The 27971-nt window shown below is 30.0% G+C and overlaps 3 protein-coding genes across 5 annotated transcripts; 1 reads left to right on the plus strand and 2 right to left on the minus strand.

The window, feature by feature from the left end:
• Window positions 1-76: 76 nt before the first annotated feature.
• LOC107475897 (uncharacterized) lies at window positions 77-12020 on the minus strand. Of its 2 annotated transcripts, XM_016095569.3 has the most exons (24): window positions 11838-12020; window positions 9735-9868; window positions 9355-9439; window positions 9188-9241; window positions 8794-8885; window positions 8597-8700; window positions 8425-8494; window positions 7620-8025; window positions 7073-7399; window positions 6644-6850; window positions 6356-6451; window positions 6204-6264; window positions 5977-6104; window positions 5541-5787; window positions 5275-5375; window positions 5045-5169; window positions 4797-4920; window positions 4659-4717; window positions 1920-2016; window positions 1548-1737; window positions 1351-1458; window positions 992-1119; window positions 423-482; window positions 77-329 (listed from the first exon to the last, which is right to left on the minus strand). In XM_016095569.3, exons 1-24 carry the CDS (start codon window positions 11880-11882, stop codon window positions 225-227), a joined length of 3153 nt encoding a protein of 1050 aa, XP_015951055.1. In that variant the 5' UTR covers window positions 11883-12020; the 3' UTR covers window positions 77-224. The 2 variants fall into 2 exon arrangements, with proteins under 2 accessions (XP_015951055.1, XP_020992434.1); XM_021136775.2 differs by lacking the exons at window positions 8794-8885; window positions 11838-12020 and having other exon boundaries at window positions 9735-9797.
• Window positions 12021-16841: 4821 nt separating this feature from the next.
• Window positions 16842-20236, plus strand: LOC107478751 (uncharacterized). Of its 2 annotated transcripts, XM_016098884.3 has the most exons (6): window positions 16842-17047; window positions 17340-17395; window positions 17516-17595; window positions 17712-18945; window positions 19092-19260; window positions 19533-20236. In XM_016098884.3, the coding sequence occupies exons 4-6, from the start codon at window positions 18583-18585 to the stop codon at window positions 20159-20161; spliced, it is 1161 nt and encodes a 386-aa protein (XP_015954370.1). In that variant the 5' UTR covers window positions 16842-17047; window positions 17340-17395; window positions 17516-17595; window positions 17712-18582; the 3' UTR covers window positions 20162-20236. The 2 variants fall into 2 exon arrangements, with proteins under 2 accessions (XP_015954370.1, XP_052109130.1); XM_052253170.1 differs by lacking the exon at window positions 17340-17395.
• Window positions 20237-20851: 615 nt separating this feature from the next.
• LOC107478741 (uncharacterized) lies at window positions 20852-24288 on the minus strand. Its single transcript, XM_016098874.3, has 4 exons — window positions 24030-24288; window positions 22295-23065; window positions 21296-21343; window positions 20852-21179 (listed from the first exon to the last, which is right to left on the minus strand). The coding sequence occupies exons 1-4, from the start codon at window positions 24216-24218 to the stop codon at window positions 20856-20858; spliced, it is 1332 nt and encodes a 443-aa protein (XP_015954360.2). The 5' UTR covers window positions 24219-24288; the 3' UTR covers window positions 20852-20855.
• Between the last annotated feature and the right edge of the window lie 3683 nt (window positions 24289-27971).

Below are 27971 nucleotides of genomic sequence, written 5' to 3' on the forward strand. Positions count from 1 at the left end.
ATGCTCATTTTGGTCCTGTTCTCATCAACTCGGCTTATTTACATGTATATTTATTTGTGAATATTTGAACACTGAATAACAACCCAAAACTAATAGAAATATGTGTGAGGGAAGGTTCACAATTTTAAAGAGAATATACAAAACTATAAAACAAACTTAAATACAAGTTTTTTTTTTTTTTCCAACAAAAACCGGGTAAACTGAATCCACTTGTTCAGTGCCTTTTATGAACTTCGTCTATCTTGTTCTGCTGTTCGGAGCACTTGATTTGCCAATGATGAAAATGACTTTGCTGTGTCTTGCATTTCTGCAGTTTTAACATTAATGCCCTGCCAAATCATAAGAGTGAAATGTGAAAAATGAAGAACATACTTCTTTTTTTGTGTTCTGCATTTTTTTTGTGTTAAACCAAAATATTTTACCTGCAGTTTGTTCAAGTTCTCACGCAGCTTGCTTTCCGACAGTTTAGCAGCACTTGTTTCCTGCATTATCAGATTTTTTTTGAATCTTTTTTTGTTTCTAATGCATCTTAGGAGATTATTAAAAACTTCAAGTATGAATTATGTGCTAAAGCATAGTTTTCTCACTACTCTATGGTGGTCTAGCCATGAAGTACTCGATGATTAGACAAAATATAACAAGAATCTTTGTCAGAATTTACGGCGGTGATTCAATAACTAGTGGTGGGATCAACCTTTTCGTTGCAAGGCCAAGGAGTAAGGACAATGTCACCTCATTCTGGTGACAAAGTTCTAGTTCTCGAATATTTTCTGAGTCTAATTATCGATCAAAAAGTTTGTGTTAGTTTTTTCAAATGGTAGTCGCTAGACCTACGAAACCACGATTACTTGATTAATAAGTTTACTGAGATTAACTAACTATGATGACTGAGAAGCTCGCATAAGTAGATGGATTGTTATGTGATGAAAATGGAAATTCCATGCATGATAGTGATAGAGGATGCATACTCAGGAAGATATATATTACTTACATTGGAACAAGAATAAGAAGAGAATCCATATTTTTTCTTAATTTGATCAACTGTTCCGGCTTGCTCTTCTTGTTGATCTTCCTTTGCTGATGTTTTGTGAATGTTTCCCTTCATCTCTTTCAACTTACCTGCATTTGGATGCTCAATTCAACTAATTTAGCTAGTGTTCAGTGTTTAATCGTCTTCATTTATATCTTACGAAGCAAAAGTTCTTAGCTAGTTAGAATTGATTTTTATGTAAAGTGATTTATGTTTGGTAGTTCCTAAAACTTTCCACTTCTCCCAAAATCAACCGAAGAACATGACAGAATAATTGACTCACAAGAAGTAAAACTGAATTGAGTCATTTTCCCACTAACCTTTTAGAGCATGAAACTTTCCAGCCAATTTCTTCTTGTTAAGAGCTCCCAATCCCAATTTGTTTTGTTCTCTGTGTTTTTCTTCATGATCATCTATGTCAATGTCATCTATACAAGAACAATTAAGAACATTTCAGATTGTATATAGAAATTCTATGAATACAGACTCATGCCTTAGATAATGTAAGTATTTATACCTATATTTAGATCAAGATCATCTTCATCAGCAGTCAGGTTATCATTATTATCTGCCTCAGAAGGAAAATTCGGATTCGAAAAGATCACTGAGAGTTCCTGGATACTCTCTTTAGAATCTTCTGTTTCCGGAATCAGGGCATGCTTTTCTTTACCACCGGTGAGATCTTTGATAACTGAGCTGAATATTCCCTAGGGAAGCCAAAGAGCAAAGCAAGCACCATTACTTCCAAAGATAATATCAGCTAAGAATGGATCAAGTGAGGAGAATATGATATGAAATCTAACTCAATAGGGTAGTTTGTCACAATCCATTGCTGTAAATCTTTTGGGCCAACAGAGAGTTTGCAAAGTTTAATAAAGTTTGTGTGTACCTTTTTCTTTTCCTTATAAATGGCTTGGCTAGGGACAAGCTCTTCTTGTGATGCCATCCTTTCTTTGCTGTAGATGGTGCTGACAGAATCCAAAAGCCTAGAATGAAGTCAAGCAATTTGTGAGAATGAATTACTTAGATGCATGGATGCTTCAAATTAGTATTTTAAGTTAAATATTCATATATACTATCTTCTTTCTCATACTATCTTCTTTAGTATTTTAAGTTAAATATTCTCCTAGTTTTATATCATATATTTGTTAGAAAGGTAAGAGAGAACAGTAGAGAAAAAGTTTGTCCAGTTATGTGGAATGATACAATATAGAAGTATATTTATAGGCCCTAAAAGAATCGAAATAATAAAGACGTAATATACTATAATAAATATTCAGATATGCTAAATAATGTTAATTGATCTAATTGATCCTAATTATACTTAAACAAAATAGAATATTCATATTGCCCTCAAAATAAATAGAACTTGAAAGGAATTATTTTGATTCAACCAGCGCGATCTAGTAAATTAGTTATAGTAACCAATTCTATAAATCCATAAAGTTCTCAATGGAATAATTCATTTTATTATTAATTAAGAATTTTGTATATAGCTAGAACAACTTCACAAATTGCAAATATTAATTTGTTAAGAATGAACTGAATTGAAGCTATAGTATCATCATTAGCTAGAATCGAAATATTTGCGAGTTCGGATCACAATTTGTATTGATTAAACAAATCGTTGGAATTTCCAAAGTGATACATTCTCTAAGAGTAGTATACTCTTCTTATTGATCAACGATTATGAAAATATTGGGTAAACCAGTCATGTATTTAATGCCACCCAGATAGGTTTTCAAGTACTATAACAGTCTCTTTAAAATAGGGTAAACTATGGATTCTGTCCCTTTTTTATCTGTTCTCAAAGACCTGAACTTATGAAGTCTTGTTTATGTAGTATACTAATTGGTTAATATACCGCTGAGCCATTTTTTATTAACATAATGACACCTAGCTCTTGTTGCGACCTGTGCTATTAAATCCGCAGCTTTATTTTTTGTGCTAACAAGTAAAAATTGTTTTCCCTTATTTGCTGCATCAAAAATCAAATTACAAGCTTCTCATAAAAAGCCAGCCGTTTTGTAAGATTTAGAATATGAATACCTTATGTTTTGTTTTGTGGATATATAAGGTGTCATAAAAAATATCTTTAAATTCCCAGTGTTCCATATCAGAAACGAGTTCTCAAGAAATTACTAGAGTTTTGGTTGAAAGGTCTGGAAGAGAAAGTTGTTTTGGGGGAAATGATACCCGTTGGTATCGGATTCAAAATGGAAACACTCTCCAACTCTGCCCCCAACGCAGCCACCACCACCACCACCAATGACGGTGAAAAAGCTACGACCGCTCAGGTGATCACTCCTGAATTTAGGCTTGCAAATCACTTATTACTCTCGAAAGAAAGCGGCGGTTACAAGAACGTTGCCTTTTCTCCTTTGTGCATCAAACTCCTTCTTGGCATTGTTGCCGCCGGGTCCAACGGCCCGGTTTGTGACGAACTCCTCTCGTTCCTCCGGTCAGAATCCATCAACGATCTCAACTCCGTCGCAACACAGCTCTTGTCCTCCTTGCTTGTGGACCTCACCTCTCTTTCGCGAATGGTGTTTGGGTTGACAAAACCCTATCTCTAAAGCCTTCCTTCTCACAAGTATTGGAGAATACTTACAAGCCTACTTTGGCTTCACTTGATTTCACAAATAAGGGTGAAGTAGCGAAGGAGATTAACTCATGGGCTGAAAGGGAGACGAAAGGCGTTGTTAACAACATCATTGATCCTTATTCAATCGAATTGAAGGATGTGATCATGGCTAACACACTCTACTTCAAAGGATTATGGAGAGATAGTGGCACCTTCAGAGAAAAAGATACACAGGATGGTGACTTTCATCTCTTGGATGGTGGTGGCTCAGTGAAGGTTCCCTTCATGGATGGAAGTCACAACCATTACGCCATTGCTCATCATTATCAAGATTTCAAGGTCCTCAGTCTTAATTACAAGGAAGCCAGCGAAAATGGCCCCAAAAGGATGTACGCCATGTACTGAATCTGAATCTCTTGAAAACATGCTCCCGAACGGTTATAAAAACTTAGGTGTGTTAAAGATCCCAAGATTTAGGCTATCTTTTATGGTTGAGGCTTCTCCAATGTTAAAGAAGATGGGTTTGGTGTTACCATTCATGGAAGGAGCTTTGACTGAAATGGTGGAGGAGAGAGCAGCGTATATTTCCGACATTATCCAGAAATGCATCATTGAAGTGAACGAAGAAGGGACCAAAGCTGTTGCAGCTGGAAGGTTGCAAATACCTACCACTGCAGGAAGAGGAAGAAGAACAAGGGAGAAGCCTCCTCCTCCTTTTGACTTTATTGCAGACCATCCATTCTTGTTTCTGATCAGAGAACAATTTACTGGAACTGTTCTTTTTGTTGGTCAAGTGCTCAATCCTCTTTACGGTTAATGCCATTGTTATCAATATACCAAAAACCTCAAATTACTAGGTTACTGGTGAGTTATTGGTCCAACTTTATGATATGAAGACGATTCGATGCGAATGCTAATTGATCTAATTGATCCTCATTATACTCTAACAATATTAAAGCCGAGTTGTATCTTGTAACTTCTAACTTCTAAGCACAGTCTTATCCTCGTATATGGTAGTATTTTTGTGGTTTATTAAGAAATTACCTGAAAATTTTTCTTTGGACCAATGCTGAGAACACAAGAATTTCTTGATCACCACTAACCTGTAAAAATGGAATTTGGGTCAATTACTTGAATCAAACAAATGTATAAGCTTTTACAAGTAAAAAAATATGGCCATACCAAAACAAGATCTCCTCTTGATGAACAACACATCTGGATGTCAGAAAATGATCCAAGTTTTGGAGGCGAATAGTTGAAACCTCTAATAGAAGTCTCCACAATTAAGGATAATTCCGGCAAAGACCTAAATATTTGAAGTGTGTGTCTAGTTATAAAACATTTCGCTAAAAAGGCGAAATACTTGACGTGCAAGCCAGAAATTATGAATAATTTAAGTCATAATTTGTGTTATATACTCTTCTCATTACCTTAATTCTACTTTTCCATTGGTGAAAAGGAGCGTAAGGCCAATATCATTATTGCTGTGAAATGTTGATGCCCAGCAACATGAAGAAGAATGAAACTTCTTCTTATAGAGCACCTTTTTTGTTCCCTGTAATGCAAGAAAAGCTTGTTGCAAGCATTGGCTAACAAATAATTTTCTTGTTAGACATGATTCTGGATTGTTATTATGGCATCATGCATTAAATTAAATTACCTGAACAGCATGAACTAATGAATAGACATACAAAGCCTTCTCAGAACAAAGCAGAATATGTGATTGCTTTGTTGTTGCATCCTCACTGTTACCCTGTCCATCTGTGTACAATGATATTAATAATCACCTCTATCTTTCTGATAGTTTGCTTCATAAATATCAGCATTCAACAATATTATTAAACTATATTGATCCTAAACATAATAAGCATGTGCATTGAGTTCTTGATAAATTTGATCATTATGTTATCATTTGTATAGGCTTACCCAACACCTGCATAAATAGAGCTCTAGAGGGCTTCTTTGGATGAACACTTCCATTGCCAAGTGTGTTTCCAGTTTCACTATCAAGTGCAAGAATAGATGAGTCCTTTGTTCCGACCACTAGAATGTTCTTCTCAAAACCCTGCAGACTGCATGTTAGGAAGTGTAGATCGACAATGCCGGCGGATATTTCGCTAGCAATGTTTTTCTGATACAGCAATGTTGGTCCATCCATGCTAAAAACTGAAACCTGTAACAAACAATAGTTAAGGAACTAAAAATCCAAACAAATGATAAGGGCTAATATAAATGCAAAACTCACATATTTTCTTACAACTCAGGTATCTGACCTCAAATTCATATCTAAGGATACTTTTGGACAATGAGCGAAAAACACATTTTCAAGATTGAAATAAAAAGGTATAAAGTATAATCTCACATGTCCTTGATCAGAACCAACTGCAAGATGTGTTGAACTGTGATTTATGTTCATAGAAAGCACAGCACCATTAGTCTTCAGAACTTTTACACTCTGGATTATATGATCAGTTCCTTTCTTTGAACCGCCTGCACAAAGAGGAATCGAAATGAAAGTTGCTGTTAATTAAAATATTTAAGAGTTTTAGCTTTCTGATAACAAAGAAAATTCTATATTCTATGTCATACCAGTAAGAGACATGAAGCTGTTGGTAGTATATGGTTCAGGTTTGAATCTAAATAAGCGAACCTGTTAATCATGTTTATGGAAAACATATTATAACTAGGAAAGGATGAAAATTTAAGAAAATGATCACAATGTATCATCGAAGAAATCTAACCGTTCCGCTCTGATCACCAGAAACAAGAAGAGGATATGTGCTATCAAAAAATAATGCTGTCAAGGGTATGCCACTTAAAGAAAAATCATTTTCACTCTGCATTAAGATCAAGGAAAAAGATTAAGAAAAGAACTTATGACTGAAATTATGCTAACTATTAAGTTCTAAATCATGAACATGGAAAAGGGGACTTGATTACAAACTTTTAAACTAACTATAAAGATCCAATTGAAAATTAATTGAAACTATTGGGACGTCTAGGATAATTTAACCACGAAAAAATATTACCTGTTGCTTTAACTGCAGAATTGGGATGAAAAGGGGACATGAAGCATCCCAGAAGTTTAGAGCACCATTGCTGTGTCCAGTTATGTACAGATTTTGAACTTTTGAGAATCCAGTAAACTTTGCAGAACTCATCAGTGTAGACCCGTCCTTTTGATTAGTTTCGACCGTAATAAGTGGTGGATAATTTTTTATCAGCTCTCTATAATACTATGTCACCATAGAAAAGAAAATCACAAACAAGTACATTAGCATAGAAGATGTAAATTTCAAGAAAGAATGAATATATGGATTAAATTTCAGGAGCACTCATTAAATGTGCTTCATAAGTATGCAAGTATTTCTTGCAGACTATGCAGCTTAATGGAGTGTCTGTGCTTCTTATGTCGAGTGAAAAACAATCCAAATTCATAACCCCTATTAATTTATTACCTCCTCTTCAATGTTTAATACATCGGTAGTGTTGGATATGAATTTTGAAGTTGTGATGCTTGAATCTGCAAATGGTAATTTCACAGTCACTTCCTTTGGAAGTGAGGGTGAGGACTTGGATTGGCTTTGTATCAGATATCTTTCAATCAAGCCATCATCATATTGATATATATGGCCTGATTTCCCAATCAGAATCAAAGATTCTTGTCTGTGCTTGCTTTGTTCATTTGAAGTTGCTGATATGAGCTCCATGGCAACACAACTTTCAGACAAATGAAGGCCCAACTTAATCGTGCGAGATTCTATGTTATCATTCAATAACACTACCTGCATCATAGAAAGTTTCAACCATGATCTCAAGAATTTCTATCTAGGTTAATTACTATAGAACTTTTACTTATCTAGGATAGAAATTCTGAAAAGTTAATATGAAAATTAAAGAAATAAACCTAGAAGCATCTGAAAGTATTTTGAAGAATCCGGTATCACACAAATCCGATACAAACAAGCAATTCTGATAATATTTTCAGCAAAAACATGCGAATACCTGCAATGAGTTTAAAGAAGATGCATCATCACAATCTCCCATGACATATAATCTACTAGCCTTCCCTTCAGCATAAATCCATTTCATTGATCCTATGGGAATTTTCTCTGACTTGTATCCCAAGTTAATTTTAAGAAGAGGAGTGTTCTGTGTAGTATTATGATCCGGCGCTGATACAGAACTGTCTCGTCCGATGTTTAGGGAAGGGATACTCCAAATGAAGATCTCTCCGTTGTTGTAGCCTACAACAACTTTGCTTCCAAAAGGACATGACCAACATGCAGAAGAAACTTTCTTTGTTTCACTATGGAGTGGTTGTGACATGTTTCCACCAGTTTTGGAAACAGTTTTGCTTTCTCTAATATCCCACAAAATTATCTGGCCATTTCTAAAGATTATCAGAACCCTGCATACAAAAAACAGAAACTTGAATTGACTGAAATTTTTATACTGCCATCGCATCAAAATTAAGTCTTTTCGTATGCACTCGAGTGTATAATAGTACAAAAGTTTTCAATCAAGTTCTTATAGCTTAAACATTTCAAATTCATTTCCAATATTTTGTACAAACATTTTTCAACCAGGTCCATAAGAATTATCACAAAACTTTATAATGTGTGAAAACTTTATATGGCAATGTATCATTTGGTATGTACTATGTAGGTTTGATCACAAAATGTTAGAACTAGGGATCCAATTACAAACTTCTATATAACTTATAGAGACTTGATTACAAACTTTAAAATTATAGAGACCTAATTGAAATTTGTGGAAAATCTAGAGATAATCTTGAGAGTAATTTCACCTTTTACTTTCAGCTGCTGGTTGAGGCAGAATATGTGTCACAACAGTATCATCAGGCACTTCAGAATCTCCTAAATAATGTGATTAAGGAACTTAAGCTCAAATAATTAATGAATCAATGTTAATTAACTATTCTACAGCAAAATAGATACTAATGTATCTCAAATTCTCACCGTAAGAAGCCGAGAGGGGTATTGTGTACTGCATTTGAACCATATGCCAAGGTTCTTGATCAATCTTCAACACTGAAATATTACCATTAGAATATCCAATGTACCTGCCAATGGAAAAATGCATATGATAAATTTTGGACCTCCCTCAAAAATTAATTTTTGATAGTTTAGCATGAATTGTGCATATTATTACTTACATATATAGGCTATGTTGTATGACTGCAAAGGAAGTGATTTCTTCCTTCACAATGTAAGCATCTGACAAAAGTTTCTTGTCTATGTCCCAAACCTAAATATGATATTTCTTAGAAGAATCAATTAACTTACTAGCACATTAATTTTTTGCTTTCGATATTGTAATGTAATGTAATATCAGTGCAAAGGAGTTTTACATTGTCAACCAATAGAAATTTTAAGGAAGTGTCAAGTCATGATATATGACCACCAATTATAACTATCTACGATGATTTGCTATCTATTAGTTGACCTGTAAAAGTGTTTCGCACTGTCAATTCATAGAAATTATTCTCAACAATGCAATGCAGAGGCAGCTAGACAAATTGTTATAAATGCAAGAGAAAGTTAACTTGCCTCAATATGATTATTGGAAGTAACATTTATAAGAATGCCTTGGTTCTGGATGAACTGCATTATATCAAATGTGAATGTCAATGTGAGTGTTACAATACAATGCATACTTATATGTGTATATAACTTATATATAGGGAAATTTGATCATGAAAAGTAAGGGCCATCACCTGTAAGAACTTGCTAGGCAATGGCTCACTAGATTCAAGTAGGCCTTGGGAATTACCTTTACCATATAGTTTAATCCGACCATCCCTTTTTGGAAATAAATCTCAACAGAATCAGTTTCGACTTGAAGCTTATGAGGACAAAAAAAGGATCTCATTTAATAACACTTAACATGTTCAAATATTCCATTTCCATGATAGATTTCACATAGGAAAGAGTACAACAACACAAAACCAGTTAAGTAAAAAGAATTATCCACGAAAGACGACAAAGTTACTCGTGAAAGAACAAAAATTCTTCAAATACACTCAAAAGACTCGTTGACAAAACTATTGAAAAGACTTAGAATTAGGCTAGGGCCAAGGGGAATGAATGAAATTACTTTGTTGAAATGGCCAGTATCATGTGAGTATTGTCAAAAGCAAAGTTTGCAGCACCAGATGGCACCCCATTATGAAATAACAACCTTGGATCCACATCACTTGCTTTTAATCCATCTGAGGAATTTCCTCCTGGCTGCAACCATGAATGCAATGCAATGTTAAGTCTGTATTTGTTTGAAGTTTGAAGTAAGCTAAAGATAGTTGGTATAGATAGTAAAGATTCTATATGTTAGTACTAAGAATTGGACTCAGATTCTTGTGAAATCTAACTTTGTTCTTTACTAACTGTGCCAACCATCTTTAGTAGTAGATTCATGTAAAGAACTATGCAACTATCATCGTTAGATTGTAGAACTATTCCCTATCAAATTATCAATACTATTTTCCAACACTTGTGTGAAGAACTTCAACTTCTATATTACCATCACAATCACCACTATTCACCACATTTTTACCAAATATCAAGTGAATTTTTTATTTAGCAGAAAACAACCATTATAGTTCAGTATAATTATGACAATATGTTACATAACTTTTAATAATAAATTTTCTAAGCTATCAAACTCTTCAGTAAAATAACTAAAGAAGTTCAACTAGCTGCCTACTGTACTAAAGTCTCTGTGATTAAAGTAGCATAACACTTGTTCTATCAGGCTGCATTTGGAAGGAGATTGGAGACTGAGAGACTGAGATTTTCTATATATTTAAAATTTAAAAAATTAAATAAAAATATTTTTTAAAAAAATATTAAAATTTCATTCTCCATCCTAAATCTCTCACTTTCTAAAAGTATAGGAGAGACTGAAATTTTAAGTTCAGGATTAAAATTTAATTCCAATCTTTAACCATCAAACACTATCTCATAGTCATAGACACAAAATAGATTAATTGAATATGCCAATATGCGACTCCAAATTTTTGAATCCACAAAAGTGAAACTAAAATCTTAGTCCAATTCCATTGCTTTGCTTGTTGGGACACTTGTTTAGTTCCCTGAATCCCAGGGCCTTGGATTCTGGTGGGGAGAGTAAGTGAGCAACACGTTTCATAGAATTAGAAACATTAATGCAAGAAAAATGGGTCCACACAAAAGACCTTCTAATTAAAAATACCACCGACCGCTGTTCTCAAAGTTGGATAACACCGTATCTTTCTCCAATCTTCACTATTTGGTCAACAATTCAGCATTAAACAGTTAATATGATTTTTTTGTATATATACTAAAAAGAATTTTTCTAAAGCAATTCCTATTTATATTCGGTTCTTCAACAGAATACAAAATGTCCGGAAATTGAAATTTGTTTTATTAAATTAATCAAATATTAGAGAAATGAAATTAAAAAATTAATTTGATATTATAATAAATTAAAATATTTTAAATAATTATCTAATCGTATACACTACATTATAATTAAAAGTGTTTTCGTCATACAGTAATTACTTTTAAAAGTCACCTATATAAGCATATACAAGACAATATTAAAATTTCTTTTCTTTTTTTTTTTCTGTGTAGTGGCGTAATATTAAAGCATATAAAATTATCCAACCTGCTCAAATTCTAATATATTGTGAAGACTACTAACTACACTAAGGAGCCATATTTCACACCAAAATTAATTTTTCTTAAAAACTAAATAAAATACAATCCTGTTAGATAACTAGTAAAAATCTAATAAACAATAAATCAATAAATATTTTTAAATTATATTTTGTATTAATTAGTTGTTATTAATTTAAATTTTATTTTTAAAAAATATCAAATTAATAATTATTAATTACAGTTATTTAAAATTAACTAGTTAAAAATTATTTACCTATATTTTCTTTTTTTGAGAATGTCATTGATATGTTTCATTTTTCTATTAAACAAAAAAGGTTGAAGGTAGATCCAGATTACATGTAAAATAATATATAATCGAAGCTCGAATATCTAAGTTGAGAATCAGATGAAGGAAATTTAAAGGGGAATGAATCGATGCTGAGAATAAGAAGTAGATTGAAGTGTAATTTTAGGTATAACTAGGAAGTTGAGAATGAATAATGAAGAAGAAGAGGAAGAAAGAATTGAGAATGGAATTGAAATGAATAATGATCGATCTGACCTTCTTTATGGAGGCTTTTTCAACCAGCTTCTTCACGGCGAACATTGTTCAAATAATCTTAGAGAGGATATGAATTCATAGAAAGCAAATTGAAGAAGAAGAAGAAGTGGGGAATGTGCGTAGTTTGTGGCAGTTTGCAGTATCTGGTTCTGACGAAGAGGTGATTGATGAAAATATATACAATGCTTTTTCAAAGAACAGAAAGCACAACTAAACCAAAGATTCTTCTCACTTATGACAATGATGTTAATAGATTTCATCCTTTTTCTTTTGGCTACCAAATTTAACGGTTGAAAATTCAGTAAAATTTAATTAAGAGGTATTAGATAATAATTTAATTAAATTTATTAAATTATTTAATAATTTTTAACTGCTAACATAAAATTAACTGCATATGAATTATGTCAATTTAAGTATAATGATAATATCTAGTTTAAAAGTTAGTTAATTAGTCTCCTTATACAAATGTTAAAAATTTGAATCTTATTTTATATATATGATAATTTATTGATCAGCGATAACTTTTTAAATTAAACTCCGATTCTGTTTAAATTAATTCTTCCCATGTTGAGCTATACTGTAAAAAAAAATGTCTAAGTTTGAAAAAATAACTGGATAATTTTACAATTATAATTTAGAATTTATGCAAATAAATTTAAATAAATACAATATTATGTAATTTTTTTAAAATAAAAATAATTAAATATTATTTTTTTATGTGTATGTAAATTATAATTTTAAACTAGGATTTAAAAATATATATAATTTACGTTTTAAAATTACAATTTACTAAAACTTATACTTATTGAGTTACAGAGAAATTATTATATATTTTTACAAGCAAATATGTAATTTATAAATAGCCAACCACAAATAAATTAAGACAATTATTAATTTTCCATATCAATATAATTATTTCTAGTGTTCTATACTATTTGTTGAGATGATTGCCCAAAAATATGCTGAAATTTAGTTTAGGATTTTCCTAATGAACTTTTTAAAAATATTGTCGATATATAGTATAGAAGTAGAGAATTTTGTTTTTCTCAATAATGCATTAAAAAAATTTAAGAATTTATATCATCTTCTATTAAAATTGTTTCTTTTAGCCTAGAGTAGGGTTAACTCTTTTCAGTTAAAAAAACATGTCTTCTCTCCAAATGAGTCCTTTTATTTTTAGAAGAAAACAAAATCTACAAAAATGAAAAATAGAGAAAATCTAAGTTATAGCGGATAGGATAAGATTTATCAAAAAGACATATATGCTTGACTATGTGTAGTGTTAAAATGTTTAATCTCACTCACTCACTTTGACTTTGTCTTCACTCTTTAGAACATGTTACTGTTTTCCTCGAACAATTTAGATCCTACACGTGTCAGCTGTTGATAGCATAGTGGGACCCAAACCATGGATGGTGGAGCCCACACATTATTACATATACGTGGCACAACCGAAAGGACTTTGCTTCATCCAATTGCGTTTTCTCTTCTCCCAACCCCCCTTTTATTTCTGGAAATTTTATTACTATCTTTTTGGATTGCTTGGTACCATTAACGTTAATGTTAATGTTACCTAATGTTAAGTTATGTTAATCAATTTAGATTAGTCGATAATCAGTCTACTTAAATAACAATCCCACTATATATATATATATATTATTGAAGAGGTTTCCATCACTTGCATGTGCATCTTCGATGGAAACGAGCAACAGAAGTATAGAACTTCGAAAAAATTTAAAATGTATCGGTATATTAGTATTTTAATAATTTTAATTGTTAATTTTAATTATAAAAATATATATAATTAAAATTAATAACTAAAAATTATTAAAATATTAGTATATTGATATCCTTAAAAAGTTTTTCTAAAATTTTTTAACTATATACCAATTTATCAGATTGACATGTGCCTGTTTTTACATTATTACAAAAAATAAAGAAGGTATTTGATAGAAAAAAAATTACCCCATCAAATTGTATACCTTATTACATAACGTAACGTTTTGTCTCTTATAAAAGGTCCACATGGTAGAACTATTTTGAATTCTAAAACTTGAAAGCGAAAACAAGTGTGGTGTGACCTTTACCCTGCTTCTTTTACGTACATGAAATTATTACAACTGCTTCAATGACAAATAATATCAATCAAATATCTTATCTGCCACGAAAATCTTGTGAACTCTGACCTCATCATGAATGTGTTTTTTTTTTTTTGGTTATTTTAAATAGATTAACCAGATCCCAATCTTAAATATTACATCACAAACTCACATACTTAACATTTTTAAAAAGTTCTTATCCACCACTTGACATTACCAAAGTTTGATCCCGAATATAACATATAGCATTTGTTTTGAGGTATTGAGATATAGATTGAGAGATCGAGATTCAGTATTATGTTTGTTGGTTCTGGTACTAAAATTTCTATCTCTGTCTTCGAAATTTTAGTATTTCAGTACCTCTAAAAAGTAGGAACACAGGGGACTAAAACTTTTAGAGATGGAGACTGAAATTTTAATAATATTTTATACTTAAAATACATTCATTTCAATCAATTAATTCCAATTTTACTTTTTTGTACAAATTAAATTAGAATTTTATTTTTGTTTCAACTTTTATCTTTCACTTTGTACCAAATAGAATATTAAGATTTATTTCAATCTCTCTCTCTTAATTTCTGTCTCTCAATTTAAGTCTTTTCATCTCTCTCTCCACCAAACACTACCAAGGAACATGCTAATGTGCTTTCTCAATTAGGTTTATAAATGTGTTTGAATGTTTTTTTTTGGTCATGGAGAAGGCCTGAAACAGGCCCTACCCAAAAAAACTCCAATAAAATTCAAAACAGTACAGCGTATTCTCTCTCCCTCCCAATACTTAAATTTATCCAAAAAACTAGAACCCTTTTGTTTTGGCCATGTGTTATTTTTGGGCCGTGGGCCATGTGTTTGAATGTTTCCATTTAGAAAAATGGAGCTCAATGGGTCAATGAATAGAAAAGTGGGCCACGATTTTGAACAAAAAAGGCCCAATGGTAACTACACAAAGAAGGTCACACTTGTATGACAAAAAATATCCAAATTATTAAAATATATTTTTGTTAATATAGTTTGTTTTAATTATTTTGTTAATGTTTATAATTTTATCAAATTTTAAATTAGGTTCTTTAAAAATTTGTGAATTAAATCCTTATATTAGATATTAGAAAAAAATTTGCAAATAAATCATTCTAAAAAAATTATTTTTTTTTAAAAAATAGTTAATTAACTTATTTTATTATCTAATATAATTATTAATTACAAAATCTTAAAATATAAAAATTTAATTAAAATTTTGGTAAAATTATAAAAAATGTCAAGAGTAATTGAGCTATTAAACTACGAACCAAATATTTCCTCTATAAAATACTTAGGAGGAATTACTTAGTCATCATACTTAAACTCTAATGGTAAGAAGAAAAAAAATACAAAAAAAAATGATAATACTAGATAGATAAAATAAATTAAAATGTATTTTATTTAATATTTATTAATTATTGTAACAATTAATAAATGCTAAAATGCAAGTTTTGGCTGACTTTTGCTAAATTTTTTTAGTTACTAAATATTTTTGAAAAAATATAACCTTAAATAGTTGTATATATTTTGGTATTTAGTTTAGAAAGATATAACAAATGAGCCAAAACCCCCCTAAATACAGGATCTGTGTTTATGTTCGAATAATATAAGGAAAGAAAGTGATATAATAAGAAGAGGACAAAAATAAATTATTAATAATAAAAAATCCAAAATTGGAAGGTGCTATCTGGCGCCAAATGGAGCCCTCATGGGCATGCATGATCCAACTACATCACCACACCCCTCTTAGCTGTTTTGTTACGTGAGATCTGAAATATTCAAAGATTCCAAACATATATATGATGCTAAATTTTCATTCCATAATAAAAATTATTACAAATTTTAATTAACACCTGTAATTCCTTATGATGACTTCAACTTTTATGTCATTATATTTTGCTTGGAAAGTTCCATGTTTATATTCTTTCTTGCTTATTCAGATTACGGAATTAATATATATGTTTGTATTCACCAACAAATACAATGAACAAAGGACAAATTCACAAGAAACTTACAAATATGATTAACTGTTACATATGATCAAAACACTTCCATTATTTGATAAAAATATTTCCTTGTTCAAACCGGAAACGCAAAGAAATTCACAAGAGAAAGTTTTTTTTTATTTGCTCATGAGCTATGGTCTATGGTTTAATACTTTAACGAGTAAAATGACAATTAGATCTCAAACATATTGATCTTGAACTAATTTATTTTTAAAGAAAAAAAGTATTCATTAGATCTTTTAAAATAGTAAACGATGGATATGTATGTCCTTCTGTTAATGAATAAATAATGCGAAATAAAACTGAATTGTCCATATATTTCACTATTTACAGTGATGCATGTATTGTTACTATCACATAAGCAGAAAAACGAGGTAGTTTTGGACATTGAAACATTTATTATCTTTTGATTAGCAAATATCATGTTCTCTATTTATCACAAATCCTATTAAAATAAGTGAAATTTCGCTCCAAAAATTATTATTCACATTACTATCTCTTATAGATAGACATGTCAGAATAATTAATAGTATATATAAGCATCACTATTAGGTTTTAGTTGATAAATTGATAAAATGACATCATGTGACTACCGTTTGCTATCGTGAATGACCAAATTGATACTTTTTTTAGGGACTAATTTATCCGAAGTCAAAATCTTTAGGGATCTAATTGTTATTTTACTCTACTTTAATTAAACATGTAATAAGAAAGAAAATTTATCAAAAAATAAAAGAAAATAAAGAGAATGATTAGCAAATAATAAAGAAAATTTATTGAACATTGAGGACTTGTTCATTACAGCTTCTTCCTTTGTCATCATCATTCTTTTCTTTTCTTTTTATCTCAAATAAAGTTTAAAGCCTTTACTATTTATTTTTGTCTACACAATCCTAGTTCATAGTTTTCCACCTTTTCATGTCACACAAACACATTCTGTATTCATTCATATATATGAGTATGCGACATGCCACCCCATCTAAGTTTTTTCTTTCAATTTGCAACCTTTGATGCTTTTCAAGCACACCCATCTTCTTCTTTTTGAGTTGGTTGATACTTTCTTTTGTTCTGTTTGTTCTCATCATTGGTATGTCAATACAATATATAACATACTCAACTCTTTTAAGTTTTCCACTCTTCTCTAAAATCTTGCATTGAAACATGTATGAGCTAGTTTTTAAGCAACATATTTATTTAGATATAAGCTTAAGAAGTTTTCATCATGTTAATATTAATATATTATTGCATGCTTTCCTTAATCTCACTTCTTTCTTCTTCTTAGTTGCTTCTGTTGTAATCTGAATCTTAGTTAATTTTAGCATGTTAGTGTTAAATTATTATCTATATGTAAAGGCTTACTCTATGCTTTTTGAATTCAGTATTCAGGGTTGAATAATGGCCAGAAAAGTTCATAACCATAAGAGACATAGTGAAGGTAATAAGCGTTTTTTAATTTTCCATAAGAGCTTAGTTCCTATGTGGTTTAATCAATAGAATATTTATTCAATTTTGTGTACTTTTATGTAAATTTTTCCACTAGTATCTATTTTTGCAGGTATGAATAATTCACAACAAAGCATGAAGCTGCAAGAAGAAGCATCAAAGATTATGTACAATCCAGAAGTTAAATTACCTGTAAGTTTTTCTTTGAGTAACAATGACCCTTCAAGTTTTTCTTTTAATCATAGTGACTTGTTTCTCTTTATAATTAATTCCCTTACAATGAAATATACTCAAATTTGAAATTTCAGCACTCTACTAAAGGATCAAAGAACAATGGTTATTCAAATGTGAATTCAGTGAGAGAATTGATGAATGAGGAGTTATCTACACAATCATGCAACCGAAATAATGTACCAAGCATCGTGGCGAGGTTGATGGGATTAGATATGATGCCATTAGGATCTAGATCTGTTGTTCTTCTATCAGATCAGTGCATAACTGATCAAAATATGGAGAATAAGATCTTTGATGATGATGGAATGGGAAAAAAGTTCACAAATCCAATGCTGCTGGAAGAAGAACTCAAGAAATTCAAGAGAGAATTTGAAGCATATCAAGCATCAAGGCTTAAGGAGGGTCCAAAAGTTGATGAAAGAATTCGAAGCGTTTCGCAAAGAACCAAGAGTGTTCAAGAAATGGTTCCATGTAATACAAATTCAAAGACAAAGAGAAAGGGAAAGGGAAAGGTAGCAATGAACAAATCTAGAAGAAGATTTGAAGATACATCACTTTCACCAACTCAGATAACTATCTTGAAGCCTTATTGCTACCATGAAGAGAGTTTGATCAATTCATCAGAAACTTCACAAGGGAGAACAAGTACTGGTGTAAAAGATTTTCTTGAGGAAGTTAAGGTGAAGTTGTTAAGTGAAATGCAGGGGAAAAGTACTTTGGAAAAGTGTTCTTCGATCGGTTCGAGGAAGCGAAAATGAGAGACATAACACTAAAAAACAATCCAATTCTAAAGAAGTGGTTTGTCATAGATCAAGCGAGTTCATAGATTTTGTGACTAGGGATGTTGTTGAAGCAAATTTACTCCATTCACAATCAACAAGATCTTTTCGAAGTGAAATCGAGTTCAATGGACAGAGTTCCCCTGAATTTATCAGCAGAGGAACAATGAAGTATGCAAATTTGAATGATGATTCATTGCTTCAGAAGGAGTTATCTCCAATGAACCTTGTAAGATCCTTGTCAGCTCCTCTATCAGGAAGATTTAGCCGCTTTTCGAACGGTGATCAAATTCGGAAGAAGCTTGAAGATCTTGAAAGGATGTCTTTTGATGCTAAGAAGAAGAAGAAAGATAGATTTGGAATTAGAGAAAAAGTTTCTTATCTTAAACAAAAGTTTGGTCTAAGAGGCAAGATTTTTGCCAAAAGGATTCATTCAATGGTTGAAACTCCTAATAGCATTGAAGATGGTTTCATGGTGAGAGACATTAGAAGTGGACCAACTGTTCTCATGAAACATGGGAGAAACCATGTAAGTTTGATCCTCATTCAATTTACAATTAGATCCCTTAAGCTCCAAAATTTTGCGATCAAGCCCCTGTAATCAATGATAACTGTATAAGGACTTGATCGCAATATTTTTAAATTAGAGGGTATATATATTTTTATGATGTTTAGGATAACTTCACCGAGGTTCCTCCTAGTCCTGCATCTATGTGTAGCAGTGTTCATGAAGAACTTTGGAGGCAGAATGCAATTTTAAGTCCAATTTCAACTCCAAGTGTATCTTCAGTAGATGATAGCATTATGCCACAGGTTTATGGAGATATCAGCTCTGATTTAAATGGTGGGGAACAATGATTATTATTATTATAAACAGTTCAGTAATTTAGATAAAAGAAATCCATGTTTCTTATCATAGATTTCTTATTCTATCAACATATATTTTATGTTTTAGATTCCATATTTCCTTCAAATGGATGATTAATAACCTTGCTTGTAAGACCTTGGGCTTGAATTTTCATGTCAAATTCACTTTAGTAATTCTAATTTTGGTTCCTTAGGACACAAGAAATTCTAATTTTCATCAATGGTTTTCTTCTCTTGTTGAATTGGCAGAACTAAGTAAGCAACTTAGCCAACTTGAGTTTGACAGCTCAGAGGAATTCGCAACAAAGCGAAAATCTGCCGAGTACAAATTAGAACGGCTACTCGATCCGGCGGAGACTTATATAAGAGATCTTCTTGTTGCTTCTGGACTTTACTTTGGATCATGGGACAAATACCTTCAAAGAGAGGACACATTTACAAAGCCTATAGCCAACTCAATTTTTGAAGAAGTGGAAGAATCTCACAAGAAATGTTTGGTTAAAGAGAATATTATTGATAACAAGTTAGATCACAAAATGTTACTTGATTTGTTAAACGAGGCACTTTCCATTGTTCTTGGACAACCTTTGACAATGTCTAAATTCAGAAGGAAACTCAATAATTCATGCATAATACAAACTCCACCATGTGGGAAGGAACTATTGAAGCTAGTATGGGACATTATCCATGTTTCGTTGTATCCTCCAATGTCTAACACATGTTCTTATTCATTTGATAGTTTGAAGGCACAAGATTTTGGATCCATGTCATTGTATGGACTAATGAATGATGAGATCAATGTCTTAGAAATGGAGATGGCATGTTCAATTAGTGATGATTTGGTTGAAGAACTCATAAAGGATATGATGGGATTTTAAATGTGAGGGGTAAAATTGTACATTTGTTAAGAATGATTTATTGTACATTTGCAATTTTAAGATTTTTTATTGAAATATTGTGTCTATCATATTATTGAGTTTTTTTTTTCATTTAATTCATTGATTGATCCATTGATATCTCTTATGAATTTGATTTCAAGATTTAATTACTCAATTGATTTTTATAGTTTTATCAAATTTTTATTTAAGTTTTTAACTTTTTATGGTTTTATAGTTTTTAATAACTAAAAAAGATCTAATTACAAATTTTTATATCTAACATAAAAATTCAAGTACAAATTTTTAAACTATAAAAATCTAATTAAAAATTTAATAAAATTATAAACTATAAGCACTAATAACATATTAAACCATATTACAAAATATAACATATCTTCTTAAAGTTTCATATCAAAATGTAGCGTTCAACTTCTTATCATTGTATTATCAATACATTTTTCAACTTTGAAAAAGGAACAAAAACAAAATAACTTGTGTTTGAATGAATACATGAATTTTTCATACTTAAAAAATAATAAGAACAATATAGAAACAAATTGCCATTTACTTTTGTCAAAAAGATCTCCCGGGTGAAAACAAAACTCTTCACCAAATTATTGCATTTTTGCAAGTGAGCCCAAGAAGTAAATAAATAAATAAATAAAAGAATCTTATGAATTTTTCTCCAATTGATTCACTTCCCTACAGCAATTTGAAGGTTTCTCATGCCAACATTGAGATTTTCAAGACTATTTCCATTATTGATGATGTCAAATGGAGCATAGTCTATGTCCTTGATCCAAGGGTGTTGCAAGCATTGTTGTGCACTTGGCCTTTTCTCTGGTGAAAGATCAAGAAGTGGCAAAAGAAATTCTGAAAATTCATTGGCATCTTTCTCTGAAAATTTGTATCTTTCAACCAACAGTTTCTTCAGTGGACACATTTTTAGTCTCCTAATTCTTTTCAAATCTCCAAATCTGTCAAAGAAATCCTTACATTTCGCCCCAGAAGTAGCCATCTATTTGAAAAAAAATATATATATTAATAGAATTACAAATTAAATATTTTTCATAATTTTATTGTCTAAATTTCACAATACTTTTATTTCATTTGACCATTGTATACTATATATACCTTCTTAGGGAACTTTCCTAGGAGTTCCATCATCAAAGCAAGGTGATCCTGCAAACAACATAATGCATAAGATTAATATTTTCCCATATGCTTTGTCACCTTAAAGACTTTATTTGGTAGTTCATCATCAAGTTTTAAAGCAATAATAATTGGTTGTTTCATTAATAATTATATGGATAAACAAATAACCATGGAAAGATTTGTGTTGTGTAATAATGACATACACCCACCTCCTTTGTGGTTAACTGATAGTATATATGATATTTTTCTGTTTATAAATATTACTAAAAATTTTTTATTAGCGACAGATTTTTTTGATGAATTTTTTAATTAATAACTAGTGACAAATGTAAGCTGCATTAGCAACAGAAAAATTAATGATTTTTTTTAAGTTTTAATAACAGAATAATAATATTTATTTGCATAATGTGAAAATAATAATTAAATTTTTTTAGATAATTTAATATATTTTATTAAATTATTTAAAATAATATATAATTACATCTCAGTCTTTTATCTTCATCTAAAAACATATTTATATAAGTAACCACTTTTATTTATGTCTCTTCTAAAGATGTTAATAGACATGACAAATAAAAATGTAACGGAGTGTAATCTTAGTTAACCTTCACAAATATTAATGTAATATAATTCAAGTTGGATTAGCATTATAATAAAAATCATTTTTAGTAACAATAATATAATGATCATAATATGTATTATTTAACTTATATTTCTACAAAAATTATATATTTATCGTTATTATTATTGTTATAATAGTAGTTATATACTTTTTGTTGTTCCTGAAAAATTTTCACCGATAATTATATAATTACAACTAAAATTTTTTAACCACAAAACATAATACAACTAATATCTAATTATCGACAAACATTTTAGTAACTATTTTCATTATAGCTAAAAACACCATAAATAATTGCTAAAAGTAATTTTTTTAGTAGTGCAGCAGTGAGTCAAAAAAAAAAATATGATACATACCTCATCCTCACTAAAACCCTGTCCAGCCCTAGGGTTGAACAACATATCACCAGTGGCAAGCTCAAAAGCAATACAAGCAAAAGACCACATATCAATAGAGTAGGAATAGCCAGCTTGCAATATAACCTCAGGAGCTCTATACTGCCTTGTTTGAACCAAATCTGTAAATTGATTATCAGCCCAACAAGCATTCCCAAAATCAACTATCTTGCACCTAACATCAATTTCTTCTATGTTCCTTTTCGGATATTCGTCTATTGAATCGCCTCGCCCCATTGATAAACTCATACTCATCCTCCTCGCCCTCCTCTTAAGCCTCTTCTCCATGTGACTAGGAGATGGAGAGATGCTTCCCTCAGGTCTTTCTAGAATGGGAGATGCTCCTGTGCTTAAAGGGTCTCTAGATGGATTGATGGGAGAAATAAGAAGAATATTTTCGGGTTTTAGGTCAGTGTGGATGATGCCATGTTCTCTATGCAAGTAATCCAAACCAATCAATATACAAGTGCAAATCTCCCTAACTTTTTTCAATGGAATTCCTTTGTAACGTGTGTATTTGATTAGACGAAGCAAACTGTCACCAAGAAACTCAAGAACCATGCAAAGGTGATTGCCATTTGGACCTGTGTGCTTAAAGTGATCAATTAGTTGAGCAACAAATTTTGTGTGTGAAGGAGTTCCTTCTCCAATGGCTGAAAGGATATCAATCTCATGCAGTGCAGCTTGAACAAATTGTGCTGCACTTTTCTGGATCTTTAGAGCAACATATTTCTGAAAAATCATAAGAAAACAAATTTGTTCACTCATCAATCATAATAATTATGTTTGTACAGATATAGTTTCTTTTTTCTTCACAAAATTTAATAAATAAAAAAAATAAAAAATACAAATACAAATTAAATATATGATTTTAGTTTTTTTAAAATTATTGCTAAACTTATACTATATCTAGTAATAATTAATAAATATTAGATAAGATAACTTCTGATTTTTTTTTTGTTTTTTTAATATTACTATTTTTGGCCCTTTTTTTTTTTAATCTGAGAGCTAGTTAAATACTTCTTAATTATATTTAAAAAATAAAGTGGCTTACAAGTATTAACATAAGTTAAAAAAAAACTCCAAAGATTATCTTAATTTGATAAATAAAAAAATAATAAAAAAAATTTCCACTGTCAACCAAATAGAGAAAATTGACAAATCATGATAGATAATTTTTTTTATCCTTAAAAAAATAATTACAAAGCGTAGGTAACAAAAATCTAATAGTCAAAAGAGTTCATAAAACAATCAAAATAAAAATAATGAACAGAAACAATATCGAACTCTGTTCAAAGTCTAAAAGAAAAGGAAGAACAAAAAGATGTTAACTCATGATGGATAATTAACTAGAAAACCCAAAATATGTGTACCTATAATTTCAAAGTTATAGTTGCCACAATGACATGAAGAAAAAGTTTAATAATATTAAGAACATAACATATCCATCTCAAAAATTAAATCAATTCTCTCGCAAGTTACAAAGTAAAAATAAACCGTCGCTATTACCAAAATAAACCGTTATAATTTACCGTGTGTCTTGTAGTTAGGGCAATACAAAACAACTCCATAACATAACAAATAATCATAACATGGATTTGAAGGAATTTATTCAATACATGATTAATTATCTGTGTAAAACTTTTTTATTGACAATATATAAAAATTAAATTTATAATTATATATTTATATATACCTCATCTTTAGTATCATAAGCAAGCCAAACGGTGGAAAATTGACCCCAACCAAGCTTCTTTTGTGCTATGTACCTACCACCTGCAAATTGATCACCAATTTTAACAGCATGATACCCTCCTCTTCGATAAGATTCAAAGCTCTCATCTTCTTCTTCAGATGATGATGATGATGGAGAACACGACATCATCAATCACCACCTTCTTCCTATATATGATCACAATTAATTCACCACAAAAGAAAAGGATAATGTTTCACCCTTTTGCTTCAAATTTTGGAAAGTGATCCTTTTTTTTTTTATTTTTTTTAATGTTTTTCTCTTTGTTTTTGTTTGCCACCCAAAAAGGTTGTTTTTTTTATTGTTTTTATTTGGAGTGTTTATTTTTTAGCCGTCCTTTTTTTTTTTCTTTTGCAATTAATGATTAGATGTTGGGATAATTTGTATGATTGTGAACGAAGGTGACTAGAATTTGAAGCTTTTGTTTCGGAAATTTCGGGGGAGAGTGTGCATGCATGGCTGAAGAATTGCCTTTTCAAATCTCACAAAGTTTCTCTCTTATAAACCTCCACTTTTTTCTATATATATTTTCTCTTTTTTTTTTCCCTTAAAATTGTTTAGAGAGCTAGGAAGAATTTATTTCACAATATTTCTCTTGGTTTGAAGAAATATCCAATATTTTATTTAGACTTTTCTTATAAATATTCTTCCAAAATTAATAAAAGTTAAATAAAACTAGTATAAAATTCGGGCTACGTCCGAGCTAAATATTATTCTATTATAAAAATTTATTGATATTTATTTATTGATAATAATAGTTGTTATTTTTAATTTAAAAAAATTTTATATATAAAAAATTCAAATTTATTGTACAATGTATAAGATTATTCCATTTTCTATTTTTACAAACCAAAATAATTTTATTATTTTTTTAGTCCATATTAGTAAATTCTATTTAAATATAAAAGTTATTATGTTTGTATATTTAAATAAATATTATTATACTCTATTATTATAATACAATTAAAAAATTAAAATTTTAATAAAAATAGTTTATATTGTAATCATACAATGTACAAATACCAACTAAATAACATTTAGTTATATTATTAGACCCCTAATATATGGTTTGCGTTACACACAAATCTTATACTTAATTTACTTTATTATATTTATGTATAGTTTGTATACAAAAACATTAATACATATATTTATTGAAAGAATTAATTTATTAGTATACAAAAAAATTTTTTATCTCAATTTTTTTATTATATTAATGTTTAAACCGATAAATATTTTTAACTTACATCTTTTCTACTCCTAATAATAAATAGACCAAAAAAAATTAATGAACAAAATATTTATAATTTTTATTTAATAACAAAAAAATATAAATGAGAGAGTTTATCTTCATTTATGATTAATGTTTCACAAACATAATCATGTATGATACCAACTTCAATCAATTTGTACACACAAATTCTCAAAGAATATAAATTTTATAGAATTTAAATTATGTTGGAGTATTATTAATGAATGTTTTTAGTATAGCTAAATGATAATTTTTTTTGACAATGATATAAAATTGAACAAAAAAAATTCATAGTTTGTTCAATTCTTCGTTATTTTGTATTCTTTTGTCAGTTTCTTTATTTTTCTTTTCTTTTCTATTTGATGTGTTGTTTATTTTTCTTTCTTCTTTTTGCATATACATATATTTCTAAAAGCAAAAATTTTTTTACGTTGAATTTTCACCTCTCTTCTTAAATCCTTAAAATGTGTAACTGAATGAGTTTGTTTGATCCAAACTTGTCAGTATACTATTACAAACAAATTTATATATTTAGAATTCTATGCTTAAAAAAATGGTATAGTAAAATTTTCTAAAACCAACTATTGGCCAATTTTCCATAATCATTGGCATACGATTACCGAAACTCCCTAATTGATATTGTTATTTATAAATAAAGGTAAGAAAGTATATATAGATCTTATAAAATTAACAAATTAGTTTTCTCACCATTTCAATATCTTAGAGACATTCAATAAATATTATTTTTGTTACCTTCGATTCAAATATGAGAAATAAGAATATAAAAATATTTAAAATGAAACTCAATGATTTAAGAATTTTAATAATCTTTCGTAGCAAAAGATCCGCCCCCTTTACAGATCAATAGAATGAAAATCCTTAAAAAGTAAATAAATAAAATAAAATCAAAGACAAAACCCACTAATACAGAGCTTAATAAATATTACATTTGTAAAATATGATTAAATATACCAAATTAGGTCAACAATAAAAATATGTTAAAAATAAAAACAATAGTGGATTATGATCTAGATACTAACTTAATTAGAATGGAGGTTCAGTTTGATACTATACTAAAAAATTATAGAAACTGATTTTGATATTACTTACTGCAAAACTTTTTTGCTGTAGACACTTCCAATCAGACGTGATATAGGAGCTGTAAAAGACATATCAAAGGAACTGTTATGACCTTCTTCCCTTGACCCACACAATTCTTAAATACTAATCTTTAATTAAAAAGATTTTGGGAGCCAGTTTACAATGTACTCATGATAAAAGATTGATAACTTATAACTGATAAATATTTGGTTGATTACCTTTGAAACTTTTTTTTTTCACTTTATTGTTTGCCTAGCTCAGAATATCAGCATCAATAATCTCGGATCTCAAATTTTTCAGAAGTTGAACATGGTATAATCCTTGTCAGACTATCAGCTGCCACAAAAAGCTGTAAAACATAAAAGAGGAGAATGAGACGATTATCCCTAAGATATAGATGGATACGAATAAACAAAATAATAAAAAAGTACCCATAGCACATCTAATAAACACCCTCCACCCCTCCTCCAGTTGGTAGTTATACTTCAGGTGACAGATCAAAAAAAAAAAAGAAAAAACAGCAAAACCAATACACTTATTCACCAAGATATTCAAGGATTGTAAAAAGAAAAAAGAGCCAAATAACTTTTACATATATCTCACAAAAAAATTAAAAAAAATAGTAAACCAAGTGTCATGTTTACAAATTAAGTTTCAATTCTCATTTATAAAGTAATTATTTTCATCCTTACTAAGTGTAACCAAAAGAATCAAGCAAAAAGAATGATGATGCTATCGTCACTAAAGTATTTTTACAACATCACTTACACGACTATAGTATGCCAACGAATAGAATCTATTTTTTTCGTTGAACTTCCGAATCTAAAAAGATGTAGCAAAGGTGTTCAACCGACTTTTCATATTCTCCTCCATCTAAATCAGAATGACACATAGATATGAAGAACATTTAAGAAATCATAATTCAAACCAATAAATGATTATACATTATAAACTGATGGTTTTCAATGGCTAAGAGAAGGGGGGTTGAATCTTAGTCCCCTTTTTGCTTGATTACACTTGCTGGTCTTTGAGGAGACTTTTTGATTTTTTGTCTCGTCCCTGGCCACGAGACTTTTATTTTTGTCTCGTCACTTGGCACAAGATATTTTTTCAGTTTTAGCTCCTGTGCAATAGAAATAGAAATGGAGTAGAAGAGAGAGAAAATTACACCCAGATATATCCTGGTTTAGCTGCTAAGTGCAGTGCAGCCTACATCCAGTCTTCATCACAACAATGAAGGAATTTCACTATAATCTCATTGATTACAGACTGTAAAGTGCTAACCCAACTTACAAGGGGATTCCCACAGAATCATGAAACACAACATAAATGAACAAAGGAACTCTAAGGGCATCTATGGTTTTTTTCTTTTAATTTTGCACTCTTTGCCTTTTTTCGCTCTATAGCTTTTTCATACAAACCTCACTGTTTGCCTTTTTCCATGAGACTCAAGACATGACAAAATTAAATAGAAAAATACAAAATAGAATACATTGAAGGATAAGAAAATCTGTATGCTTAGATAGCTATGA

The sequence above is a fragment of the Arachis duranensis genome, chromosome 1, assembly GCF_000817695.3.
Source record: "Arachis duranensis cultivar V14167 chromosome 1, aradu.V14167.gnm2.J7QH, whole genome shotgun sequence".
NCBI classification, from domain to species: Eukaryota; Viridiplantae; Streptophyta; class Magnoliopsida; order Fabales; family Fabaceae; genus Arachis; species Arachis duranensis.

Bases quoted from the DNA above. Each gene is read 5' to 3' on its own strand.
- LOC107475897 (XM_016095569.3), bottom strand. From the start codon at position 11,882: ATGTTCGCCGTGAAGAAGCTGGTTGAAAAAGCCTCCATAAAGAAG. The intron at 8,701-8,793 runs GTAAGTAATAAT...TTCCATTGGCAG, and splicing joins ATACAACATAGCCTATATAT to GTACATTGGATATTCTAATG. The intron at 4,718-4,796 runs GTATGGCCATAT...CCATTTTTACAG, and splicing joins CAAGAGGAGATCTTGTTTTG to GTTAGTGGTGATCAAGAAAT.
- LOC107478741 (XM_016098874.3), bottom strand. From the start codon at position 24,218: ATGATGTCGTGTTCTCCATCATCATCATCATCTGAAGAAGAAGATGAG. The intron at 23,066-24,029 runs GTATATATAAAT...ATGATTTTTCAG, and splicing joins CTTATGATACTAAAGATGAG to AAATATGTTGCTCTAAAGAT. The intron at 21,180-21,295 runs GTATATATAGTA...TTTTTCAAATAG, and splicing joins TAGGAAAGTTCCCTAAGAAG to ATGGCTACTTCTGGGGCGAA.
- LOC107478751 (XM_016098884.3), top strand. From the start codon at position 18,583: ATGAAGTATGCAAATTTGAATGATGATTCATTGCTTCAGAAGGAGTTA. The intron at 18,946-19,091 runs GTAAGTTTGATC...TATGATGTTTAG, and splicing joins TGAAACATGGGAGAAACCAT to GATAACTTCACCGAGGTTCC. The intron at 19,261-19,532 runs GTGGGGAACAAT...TTGAATTGGCAG, and splicing joins TATCAGCTCTGATTTAAATG to AACTAAGTAAGCAACTTAGC.